Source organism: Scleropages formosus, chromosome 17 (assembly GCF_900964775.1).
Source record: "Scleropages formosus chromosome 17, fSclFor1.1, whole genome shotgun sequence".
In the NCBI taxonomy this organism is placed as follows: Eukaryota; Metazoa; Chordata; class Actinopteri; order Osteoglossiformes; family Osteoglossidae; genus Scleropages; species Scleropages formosus.
Window position 1 is genome coordinate 13,445,377 of NC_041822.1, and position 12,686 is coordinate 13,458,062.

The 12,686-nt window shown below is 41.9% G+C and overlaps 1 protein-coding gene across 1 annotated transcript; it reads right to left on the reverse strand.

Annotated features, from left to right (window-relative positions):
• Positions 1-541: 541 nt before the first annotated feature.
• Positions 542-9,798, reverse strand: il12b2 (interleukin 12B 2). The gene is made up of 8 exons (XM_018759112.1): positions 9,602-9,798; positions 7,471-7,552; positions 5,104-5,358; positions 4,885-4,978; positions 4,081-4,277; positions 3,611-3,759; positions 3,157-3,267; positions 542-840 (listed from the first exon to the last, which is right to left on the reverse strand). Exons 2-8 carry the CDS (start codon positions 7,550-7,552, stop codon positions 700-702), a joined length of 1,029 nt encoding a protein of 342 aa, XP_018614628.1. The 5' UTR covers positions 9,602-9,798; the 3' UTR covers positions 542-699.
• Positions 9,799-12,686: the final 2,888 nt, after the last annotated feature.

Here is a 12,686-nt window from a genome sequence, read left to right on the forward strand (position 1 = left end):
GGTGTTTTGAGTCCCATATTGGGAGTGTTGATGAGACGGTGCAAATAAAAAGCCCAAAAAAAAAAACCCTGGCCAAAGCAAGACAGGAGTGTTGATGCTCATTTGCGGTTATGAGGTCTTTTCTTTTACCCCACGCTTTATAGAAAATTCACAAATACATAATTATAAACATAATAACAAGAAATAAACAAATAATTATAAGTAATTAAAAAAAACTGTCAGGGCACCAGGTGAAGCTTTGGTGTATGATTTGAATTGGTGCAAATGCCAATATACTACTAAAAAAAAGTTTGTATCAGTGAACAGTTTATCACTTAAAAAGTGTGTAAGTCAAGAACCAACCTTACAGGTAAATAGATGCTAATCAATAAATATTCAGTGCTTTTTGTAAAACATAGCACTTTTGTGACACTAAGTTGTTTCTGATTCACTTTCTGCACGGAAGTGCAGTGGTATTATCATTTCAAGTGAAGATACACCATGCAAGTTGCTTTCCTGTCTTTGTAGTTCCATATTAGTCCTATACAACATGACTGCCCTTATTATGGTACCCATAATTATGGTACCCACTGCCTGTGAATGACATAAGAAGGAAAATAAATTAAATATCCATTTAAATAAAACTAGTCTGAAAACTAGGTGAAAAGGTTCTATAAAAATATATTTAATGTTTCAAACAGTTACAGCTTTCCTCCTAACTTAATATTTGTGGTGTTTGCTTGTTTTGTGTTCTGGATTTCTCTTCCTCTCCTGTTTCTTCTTCTTGCAGAAGATGGTGTCATTCTCCCCGGAGAACCTTCTCCTTGAATTTTCTTTTTCTTTTCCCTTTCCCTTCTTCACCTGAATATGGATTGAAAGAGAGGAGGAAAAAGTTGATTTAATTTATATATATGCACTTATATAATGCACTGCATGCATTTTTTGGTTTTCATTCCCTCTGAGATTAATAATTTTACTTTACGGCCATATGTGGTGGACTGTTCACGATCTTGAACAGCTTTAACACAACAGAATTAATAAATAAATATATATACATACACACACCCACACACACATAACATGCAGGTTTCGCTCTTTCTTCCCTCTGAGATTCATGTAGTTTGTGTATTCTCCTGTCATAGGTGTTATACTAAGCTTTTAACTTCAGCTGCAAGGAAGCACCCTCATTGTAGTTATAATTTTTACAGCCAGATGTAGTAGACTAAAAGCTTGACCTTAAAACGTGCACCTATAACAGAAAATAAGTATTTTCTCTATATGTATAATAGGCTGCTGACACATTATAGTCCATACAGAAAAACAGCAAACTTTCTCAAACCCAGCTTTAGTGAGGAGCTAAGACAGCACTTTTTCACTTTCTTTGACAAATGCATACAGTCCAATTGAGATCCAAATTAATTATTCAGGCATAAAGATTTCTACTTCATTTTGTGACAAATATATCTATCCATCTGTCATAAATAACCACTTGTCCACTGCAGGTTTGCAGTGGTCTGGAGCCTATCTTAAAAAATATGGTGTAAGGTAGGGTGCACTCTGGACTGAATGTTAGGCCATTGCAGGCTAACCACACACACATACAACAATGGTCAGTTTGGAGTAATCATCCACCTAAATCATATATCTGTGGAAGGAAACTAGAGCACTCATAGGAAACTTATGTGAACACAGGAAGAACATGCAAACTCAACAGACAGAGATGGATTCAGACCCACATCCCTCAGTCCATAAGTTATAATGCAACTGCCCTACTTGCAGCGACACTATGCTGCTCACATAAAATGTTCCCCTGCTAAATTCTTGGTAATACACACACACGCACACACACACTTTCTGAACTGCTTGTCCCATACAGGGTTGCGGGGAACCGGAGACTACCCGCTAACACAGGGCGTATGGCCAGAGGGGGAGGGGACACACCCAGGACGGGACACCAGTCCACCGCAAGGCACCCCAAGTGGGACTCGAACCCCAGGCCCACCAGAGAGCAGGACCCGGTCCAACCCACTGCGCCACCGCACCCCCCACTTTTTGGTAATACGAATATGGTAATTCTATTGTGTGCATTTATTTTCATGGTAAATCTCATTTGAAAGTCTTTTGAAAAATATTACAATTTGGTGACTTGTTAAGCAATTGCTAATCTCAGAAAACAGATATTGATTTTATTATACAATGAAATGAAATGTACGGTAAGTTTTTTTGCAAAGCAAAAAACAAAAAGGAAAAGAAGCCAAAGTCTAACACAGAAAATATAAATCCCCTTTAATAGCATGCAGTGGACAAATATCACGAACAGCCACGAAAGTAGAGCCACAAGGGCACAAAGGCAGACAGTTTAACAGTTCCTCATGCAAGTTGTCATGTGGACAACTAAAAATAGAGTTGCGACAGAAATACATTAACAAAACCACACAAAAAACAGACAACAAAACAGCTGCCTTACATCATGCCTTTGGTATATAATGTAGAAAAATCAGAAAAGTTGGTTGTTAAATTCCTATGATCAATGTATTATATAAATTTTTGTAAAACCGTATACACCACTATTTAACTGGCGGTGTGTGTGTGTGTGTGTGTGTTTTTATAAAAATGGACTGTGCATATTCTATAATTAGTCCAAAGGCCTTGTTTTAGCAAAAACAGCAAGTTCATTCATTTTAAAATATAGCCCGCAGCCTAGAATTAGTAGGTTTTTCTTCCGCAATACAATACATTATATCATTTGCATTCTGCAGATAATGCAAGGGCTGAAGTATAATCTGTTATTTTACAGATGGTTAAGGCTCTGTAAAGCCGTTTACCGCCAACAGTAACCTTTTTTGCGATATAAATAAATTTATAAATAACATTAAATAAATAAATTAGTTTTTATGTTGTTAATAAATAGTTCTCTAATAAACGTCTTTACAAGTTTATTATGTTACTAATGAGTACAAAGAAGAACTGAAAAACTGCTTATCGGTAGTGATCAGTGCGAAAAAGTTTTGAAAATTTGGTCTGTGTTGTGAAGTGTAGACAGAGCAACCCCAATCTGAGGAAAAAGTTAATGGTAAAAGAATCAGAGTGAAAGAGTCAGAGGTTAGGTCCTTGGAACCCTGCAGAGCATTTAGTGACAAAGGACAGTGTTTCAGGACAGGAGGGTCAGATGGTTACATTTTTCCAGGGGCTCCACTGACTCCAGGGTGAGGGCACCAAGGGGTCCCGGGACCGAACCCGTAGCTTGCTGATCTCCCGTGGAATCTCGCTGCAGTTTGACTGCCCTATCTGTAAGACAAGAGGGGAGCACCGCAGGTCAGTCCTGCAACTTGTTGTACTTTTATTTCTTGGATAAAAAAGCATTCTGAATTTTAAATGGAGTCAAGTTTTAGGTATTACGAAATCGTCCTTTCAGCATCGCCACCGGTGTGCTACTGCCATAATATTGCTTTCGGTGTCAGTTCACCAATGTCTGTAACTCTGTGGTGGTGTTTTTGTGATGTTGCCAGTGCATTACCAGCATGGATACCAGTGTGTCAGTGATAACTTCAATGTGAGTTGTCATGAAGCTGGTGTAAACAAGTGGGTGTGTCTATGTCAGCACCAGTGCCTGCTGGAGAAAGTTCCTCACCATGCCGTTGTTCTTGTACTCGAACTCGATCTGGTGCATCAGAGGGAAATAACTGAGAGGTTTGGCCCAGCTGCTGGCAGGCTGCACAGTCACACTAAGGCTGTTTCCCATTTTCTTGCACTGCACTGACTGGGGTGGCTCTGGCTGAACTGTAGTTAGGGATAAGGGATTACATTTTAGGGTCCTCATTCTTCATTCCAACAGTACATGACAAAATACATTGAGAATGATGACTGTGAGAGAAACTTTAGGCCAAATACGACCAGACTGAAAGAGACAAAGATCCATAGACCTATTGTCAAATGGAAAAGTATTTCACTTACTAAAGAGCTACATCTGAAAGTGGCTTTATGGTTTAGAACACCTTGTATTAATCTCATCATAGTAAATCTTGGACTCTTTGGCACTTATTAGGCTTTCACATAATCAGCCCCCCTAGTGATAGGGTGGAAAACCTGTAGGCTCCTCACCAATGTCACGGAGGTAAAATTTCTGGACACGCCGCAGGTAACGCGAGGAGCTCACTGCTTCACCAGTCAGCACTAGTGGGGCACTTTCCTCAGCAAAAGGGGAGCTGGACAAATTCAGGGTGAATTCAAAGATTGCCTGTCCTGAGCTGGACTTCATGGAGTGTGGATAAACCCATGAGGTAGAGTTCTGGCCATCACTATGGAAAACAAAGAGATTAAACAGTCAAAATGTAATTCTACCTGAAATAATGTTGTTTTCATGTAATGTTTTTTATTATGTCGTCACCCTGCTGCCTTATGATGATTGAATTTAATCGAATAGTTTTATGTCAATGCTCTCTTATACCTTTCTATTGGTATGAAATAACAGGCTAATGTGTATTTTAGAACCCTGCCTTATTTAGCATAATTCTCATGAAAGAGGAATGCAGTTCTGTGTACCATGCATTGACCGGATAGTAAAGGTATATTTTGTGTTGCACTGAAGAATAATTATTTCCAAGATGTCATTACAGAATAAGGCAAGAAAACATTACACCATGTATAAAAAAAAGACCGGCTACTTCCTGTAAGAAAATACACCACTATTTTAGTCTGTCTTGAGCAGTGTGACGTGTGTAGGAGCAGTCACAGTGCACATCAGTGGTGCTTACCAATCCTCTAAAACAATTACAATCTGTAAGTAACATACAAACATCCCCAAAGTTTTATTCTTGGCATACTGCTAGTGTGTGTGTGTGTGTGTGTGTGTGTGTGTGTGTGTGTGTGTGTGTGTGTGTGTGTGTGTGTCTATGCCTGTGTTACCGGTGGTAGCTCAGCCGGGCTTCAGTGAACCCCATGAGAGACCAGCTACACCTGAAGGAGCAGCTGTATGTCAGAGCTGTACATGACAGGTGTCCTGCAGGGAGAGAGAAGTAGATTAAGATATTAAAGGGAAGAAATCGAAACATGAGAAGAGCATCTGTACTGATCCATTGTAACTTTTGTGGTCATTGTTTCCCCTCCTAAATTTTCTCTGCTCACCTTCAACTTCGTTCTCATTTTCCTCCATCAGCAGCTGCATTTGGTCGAGCTTCTGTCCTTCCCCCCAACAGCTGTATATCCCCGTAGATGGTATGTCCACTTCTTTTAGAATCAGCTCCTTGCCCTGTATCACTGCGAAGGATGACTCTTCCAAAAAAGGCTCGTCACTGGAGGGGCTGTGTCTCCAGCTCAGAGGGCCCTGGTAGTCTGTGTGGCAACTGAGGTTCACGGTGTCAAATACGTTGGCTAGCACCACTAAAGAAAGACACATAACCACAGACTCATGTCAGGACTGTGCTGATGACACATTGAAATAATATGCCTAATGAACTGTATATAATCATATTCATGTAATAGACAGTGTTATTAGGAGAACATATTGCCTAGACGGACAAAACTGAAACTGGGGTTTGTAAATTTGCCCTGCTGTTTTGCATCTGAAACCTAACTGTATACTCAATAAATGTCTCACATGTAGCTTTCCTCCCATGGTGTACAAAAACATCTTCTCCTCTGCTCATAAATACATGAAGAAGGTTTTATTGCAAGCGAAAATTTGCAATTTTTACTGATTAAAAGTCTAATTCCTCTTTCATTCAATGGAAGCCATTGACACTCTCAAATAATTCACTTAGTTAATGATTATTAGGAAATACTGAAATGGCCTGTACTAAATTTCCTGTATGTTTAAGGACTTCCCCAAATGTTAAGGTCAGTTACACACACACACACACACACGCTGGCCTAGGCTGCTTCTCCCAAGCAGGGTCACGGAGAGCCAGGGCCTAGCCTGGCAGCGCAGGGCATAGGGCCAGAAGGGAAGGGGACATGCCCAGAACGAGACGCCAGTCTGTCACAAGGCACCCCAAGCAGGACTCAAACCCCAGACCCAACAGAGAGCGCCACCGCGTTCCCCCGAATTACAAACATGTCAACAATACTAAAGGCTTTCTCCTGGGAGTTGACCCCACAACCTTCATGTTTCAAGCCTGTGTTATTGACCGTTAAACTTCCAGTGGCCCACATATAGTCCAATTTTTTTAAAGTTATGATTACACCAGATTTGGAGTTGGATACAGATTCAGAATTGTGAGATTCATTTCTCAGTCAGTCATATTGTCCTTTATGCAAAAACTGATTAAATACTTTTATATCAAGAACGTAATTTATTAATTTACAATTTATTTATTAATTTATCTAAATGTGTATCTTCTCAAGGGGGCGCAGTGGGTTGGACCAGGTCCTGCTCTCTAGTGGGTCTGGGGTTCGAGTCCTGCTTGGGGTGCCTTGTGACGGACTGGCGTCCCGTCCTCGGTGTGTCCCCTCCCTCTCCAGCCTTATGTCCTGTGTTGCTGAGTTAGGCTCTGTGACCCTGTATAGGACAAGCAGTTTGGAAAGTGTGTGTGTGTGTGTGTGTGTGTGTGTGTGTGTGTGTGTGTGTGTGTGTGTGTGTGTGTGTGTGTGTGTGTGTCCCTTCTAAATCAGGAGAGTGGGTTGCCTAGCACCTAAACAGGGGATACAATAGCACAATGAGTAGTGCTGCTGTCTCACAGTGCCTGTGTGATGTGTAAAGACATGGGTTTGATCTCTACTCGGTCTGTGTGAAGTTTACACCTTCTCCCTGTGTCTGTGTAGCTTTCCTCTGCATGCCCTGGTTCTTTCCCACAGTCCAAAGACATGCTGTTCAGGTTCCCCCACAGTGTGGAGTAACAGTGAGAGTATGTTCTACTGATGTATGGATAAGTGACCTATTGTAAGTAGTCTATCTAGCAGTGTAAGTCACTGCTGTGAATAAGGTGTGTGGGCTGATAAAACTACATAGTATCCACTGTAAGTTACTTTGGAGGAAAAGCATCTGCTAAATCAATACATGTAAACACATTTCAAGGGGCTTGGGATCAAATCCCCACTCAAGCTGCAGTACCCCCAAGCAAGGTACCAGCGAAAAAAGTTATGCTGAATTACTATACCAAAAATAAATAATTTCCCAGCTGTATAAATGGGAAAAAAACATTTTAAGTAAACAAAACCTAAATCTGTAACTTGCTTTGGAGAAAAACATGCACTAAATGAACTGACTGAAATAGCGAAGCAAGTATAAACTTTCAGCCTGAAAGTTGCTTCAAAGGGCTTCTGTATTAGCTGTGAGTGGGTAATTTAACTTTTATTGAGCCAATAACGATAATTAGCTGTGTAGATGAGTACAGTTATTGTTGTCTTTCGCCAAAACAATTAAACAGCAAAGTGACAGTAATACTAAGAGCAACTGATCAATGGTGATAAACTACTGTGAATTCTACACAGGTAAGATGAGCACAACTAGCTGTAGCCTTTGCGTGGAAGGGAAGCCCCAGTGGAAGCGCTTACTGCGTTGAGAGAAGGAGATTTGCCCACATGCCAGGGGCAGGCACACAGACAGTAGGAGGAAGTGCCAGGGTCCAGATGGCATCTGAGGGACACAACACAGGACAGGCAGTTACTATCAGACTCACACCCAGTGTATTGTAAACCCCACGTGTGGCTTACGCATACATGAGTGAATCATGCAATACAAAAGATCAGTGCATTCTCATTCTTCCACTATATGTTATTCCAGCACCTTATTTTAGTTCACAGTCAGAGACTCAATTCCACAGCCAGTGACTGGTAAGCACTGGTGACTACAATGCTTTAAATAACACGTCTCTGCGAAAACAGGAACTGAAGAAAGGGGATAATTATCTGAAAGATCAAGATTTGCATAGCGTATGAAACATCCTGGCTATATTAACACCGAAGAAAAAAAATGAAACAATAACTATTGCAGTTTATTTTCGAAACACAGAATAAACCGGTTGCTCTGAAAACAATATGCATATTCACATTCATATTCAAATGAAACCAAATTCATAAGAAAGACAGGACTGGAAAGTTGTGCTGTTCCCACAACACAGTGCACAAGCAATGCCTCCTGCTTCGCTGCAGACCTTCAAGGTTTCCATACACACATGCCGGGCCCTCTCCTTCCTCCAGGCAGTCACTATTAATCATAGTAATATGCAGCTGCTCTCTGACATCATTTTAACACTGTTCTGCCTTTTATGGTATCATTTTTTTTTTTTCTTTTGACAGCTGCATACTGAATTTTTGTGTGTATCGCTATGAAATTTGACAGCATGATAAACCGGGGCATACCGACTTGTCAGGTACTGGCAGGTCGAAAAATATTGTCACGTCACGCCCCCCAGCAGGGCGCACCTGTCAGGAATAGGGGCAGGTATAACGGGGGCAACACCACCTCTCTCGAGTTGCGGGGTCTCATAGAGAGAAAGTGCCTTACTGCTAGCGCCCGCTCCCGCATCCTGTTCCCGCATCCCAGAAGCCTGCCTCCTCCGGTTAGACCCCGCGACTCATGTATTGTATGTAAAAAAATGTAGGAAGATGATCAGGATTAGTCTGTCCTGAGTTTTGTGCACCTACTCGTGCGTGAACGTGGTGCGTGGAAAGAAACAAATCAGGGTTACTTAAGAATCACATCATGTCTGCAACTATTTCTTTTTTTTTTTTTTTTTTTTACTATTTTCTCTCAGATGTACATCGCTTTGTTTGTTGAAAAGCGTCTGCTGAATGAATAAATGTAAATGCAGACCTCCGCCTGAGCCTTCGGCTTCGACACACTCGTGGATTCGACCCACGGACGACATCCGCTCCTCGGCTGTGGACCAACGCCCGGCTCTTCGATCGCGAACAAAGTTTCGCCCCGAACCCCAATCCACTTCCGGAAATAAAAACCGCACGTGCGTCCTACCTCTCGTCTCCGCGCGGACCTTGTGCGTGACATGACATGGCAAGCGAGTTCAGTGGAGTTATTGCACAAATATTCTATTGGGGGATGCGAGACGTGCTTGAGCCATGCCATGGGGACACACGCTCCTCTGGTTGTAAATGCATTAACTAGAAAAATGAATAAATGTATAAATAGCACTTTTTGCTTTTACTCTGGTCCAGTGTACCTCTAACAACATTTCCACCACTCCATATTTTAAAAATGCAGCCGGTCAGCACCGGGAGATCCATGCTGAATGAATGAATGGTGCTCTAATCATTAATTGAAAGACTGACTTAAAGTAAATAGTACTTATTTAAATTACCTGCATGGACCCATTTGCCTGTAAAAACGAACCATCGGATCACAAATCTAATAACGACGTCGTTGAAGAGTAACTAACTGTAAATACTGGGGACACGATGACTTATTTGAAACAGCCTCGAAAAATATAAATGATGCTATCAGCCATGTATTAGTACATAACTATTATATATCTGCATTACAGTCACAATGAATATGGTCAAATGACAGCAAAATTGCCAATACCGCTGAATACACAGAAGTTAGTTTACATAATAAAATGGAAAACAGATAGCCAAGCACACTCGGCTTTCTAAGAAAAGAAGTGAAGTAACGAGCTATGAGAAGCATCCGGAACAGACCTGTCCAGGGAGGGAGCGGCTCACCTACCTTGCTTGGTGCGGCGAGGCTCTTCGACTAAGACTGGAGCTCAAGTTCGGGTTCCGTTCCAGTTGTCCCGCTCCAGCAGTGCAGGCTGTCCTGTAGTTCTGCTGCTGGGATCTCGTCATGTGTGCCGTTTCCCGGGGCCCTTTATACTCGCGCCGGAGTTTCGATCCCGCGCCACTGCTTCCGAGTTGGATTCTAAGAAGCGGGAGCAACGAAGCCCAGCGCGCCGCTCTGAGCGCGGGGGCACCGCGAGCGCCTTGCGGCTCGAGCTAACCGCAAGGCGCCACTTCTACGAAGACTTCATATTGGTGTGAACGGCGAGTTTCCCCAGAAGCTTTAGTTTTGCCTGAGTGTTTTTTTTTTTTTTTTTTGTCATTGAACGAACAGGGGATTCTGAATGGCACAGTCTAGTCTTTCTTTCTCTCAATTTGTCTCGTATGAGCAATAATTATGCCACAATTTTACATATGTATACCTAAATAATTTATGCCGCTAAGTTGAAACACTTCGTGTATTGTTTCCAGACAGCAGGTAATGGAGTGTATTTTGACCAGTACGTCAGGATTTCAAGATAATTTCCCCACATATGTCGTAGCTATGTGTCACTTTGTCACGGACAAAGCTACTTCATGTGTTAGAGATGGACGAAAAACATTCTCAGCAAACCCTCCTTTCACTTCTGTTTCTCGGCGTTTGTTTTCCTTATTTCTCTTATTTTATAAACATGTAACTGACTTGACATGTACTCCACTGATGACACAAGATAGCATGTCAATCAAGAACATGGTTAACTGCTTAGTTTTCAAGTACATCTCTCAGCAATTAGTGACACGACAGCCAGTGGCTCATTTAAGTGATTTAAAATAATTTTTCTCAACATTTTCTTCTGTCAGAATGATCCCAGACAATTTTCCTCCCACTGGACCCAAGGCTCAGCAAAAAAAAAACTGACACTCAAATTGTGTAACTATTCACACACACTGTATGAAACCACTTGTCCTGAGTGGGGTTGCAGCAAACCAGAGCCTAACTCAGCTCTACAGGGCCCAATGCTGGAAGGGGACCAATCTGCCAGAAGGCACCTCAAGCAGGACTCGAACCCCAGACCGATCGGAGAACAGGACCCAGCCAAGCCCACCACGTCACCACGCCCTATTCTGTAACCCTTCACCCAAATACTACTCTGACCCCATTTTAACCCCATGCTGCCCAAACCCTAAAGAATTCCTCACTTTCATCTGCCAACTGAAATTAAACATGATTCAAACTGAGTGCCTTCATTGACTAAATCTCTTAAATTGGTCGTGAAAAACTGTCCCATGACAATTCCTAGAATGGTTGCTAATCAAGTTCATAACTGAAGTAGCTGAAAAACCAGGACAATGACTGGCTGGAAAAGCTCTGGGAATCCTCCACATTTTACTGCTTGCGCTGCTTGTACCTTGAGGACCAAACTCTGGTGTGGTTTCTCCCTTTTACAGACTGTGCTCACTGTTTTACTGTTTCCCTTTCTGCCCTCTCAGCGCCTGCTTCTTCCTCAATGACTGGATTGACCTTCAAGCTAATTTGAATGGCTTCAACATCCAAGAGTTTCTTCATTCATGGGAAGTTTTTATTTCCCCCACTAAGGAATTTTTTTTTTTTATTGTATCATGCATGTATGCATAAACATGTACTGATGATACTCTTCAATTTCACAGTTTTATTCAGGAAGATGTCATATGTATGTTAAGCTTTTTCGCGTAATAAAGAATTCTGTTTGTCACGGTTATAACTGTCTAGCTTTTTCAGAAGTCTAAGATTCAGTCGTAGTTTTGTTACAATCTGAACGGTTGCCCTTTGTATCAAAACAAGGTTTAGATTCAAGATTCAAGAGTTTATTGTCATGTGTACAGTAAACAATTTGTTACACCATACAATGAAATTCTTACTCTGTGAATCCTCTCAGCAGCCTGTGACATAAACTGTAAAGACATGAGGAAAGAAAAACACAAGGAAAGAAAAACAGAAGACATAAATCACAAGTTTACAAAGGCTAATAGAATTTTATTGTATTTAGTCCCATTAACACCCTGAATTTATAGGGGGGTGCGGTGGCGCAGTGGTGCAGTGGGTTGGACTGGGTCCTGGTCTCCAGTGGGTCTGGGGTTTGAGTCCCGCTGGGGGTGCCTTGTGACGGACTGGCGTCCCGTCCTGGGTGTGTCCCCTCCCTCTACGGCCTTACACCCTGTGTTGCCAGGTAGGCTCCGTGACCCCGCATAGGACAAGCGGTTCAGGAAGTGTGTGTGTCTGTGTGTGTGTAACACCCTGAGTTTTATGGACGACTCGCTGCCATTCAGCTCTGTTCCTCTTCAGAGCATAAAACAGACGTTTAGCCCTATATGTACTCTGCCAAAGGGGGGTGTGGTGGCACAGTGGGCTTTGCCAGCTCTGCTCTCTGGTGGGTCCAGGGTTCGAGTCCCACTTGGGGTGCCCTGTGATGGACTCACTGCAGCCCTGCTCGGGACAAGTGGCTTCAGCCAGTGTGTGTGTGCGTGTGTGTGTGTGTATGCCCCTGCTTTATTCTACTCTTCACCAGACATTGTGCAGTAAAGCTGGATATTTATCTGACATTTTTCTCCAGAGCAACTTACAGTTGTTTACCAATTTAAACAGCTAGGTAATTTTTACTAGAGCAGTTTAGGGTAATTACACTGCTCAAGCATACAACAGCCAGAGGTGAAAAGAAACCTGCAACCTTGAGTCCAAAGACAGTAGCACTAAACATTATGCTACCAGTTTTCCCATATTTATTGCTCTGGTGTTGCTTATTATTGAAATCACAGATAGAATTTTCAATGTACAAGCAACACTGATTCATTAGAGCACTGTTAGTCTTTGCTCTGCAGGAGCAGTACTGAAAAACCTTAGCTATTCCTTGATGGTTGATGACAATAATTACTGGAGTTATATTTGTTTGACCCCTCATATTGCAACTGGAATTCGATATAAAATATTCAGTGCAATCAAGGCAGGTTAACTGTACTCATTTTAACATTGCTTAGGTAAAACTTCAGTCTAAAACAAATTTAAATTTCTCCATTTATAC

Excerpts from the sequence above, each read along its gene's own strand:
- il12b2 (XM_018759112.1), bottom strand. The coding sequence starts at position 7,552 with ATGCCATCTGGACCCTGGCACTTCCTCCTACTGTCTGTGTGCCTGCCC. Across the intron at positions 5,359-7,470 it reads AATCTCCTTCTCTCAACGCA|TGGTGCTAGCCAACGTATTT; the intron begins GTAAGCGCTTCC and ends GTCTTTCTTTAG. Across the intron at positions 841-3,156 it reads AGTGGAGCCCCTGGAAAAAT|GTGAAGAAGGGAAAGGGAAA; the intron begins GTAACCATCTGA and ends ATCCATATTCAG.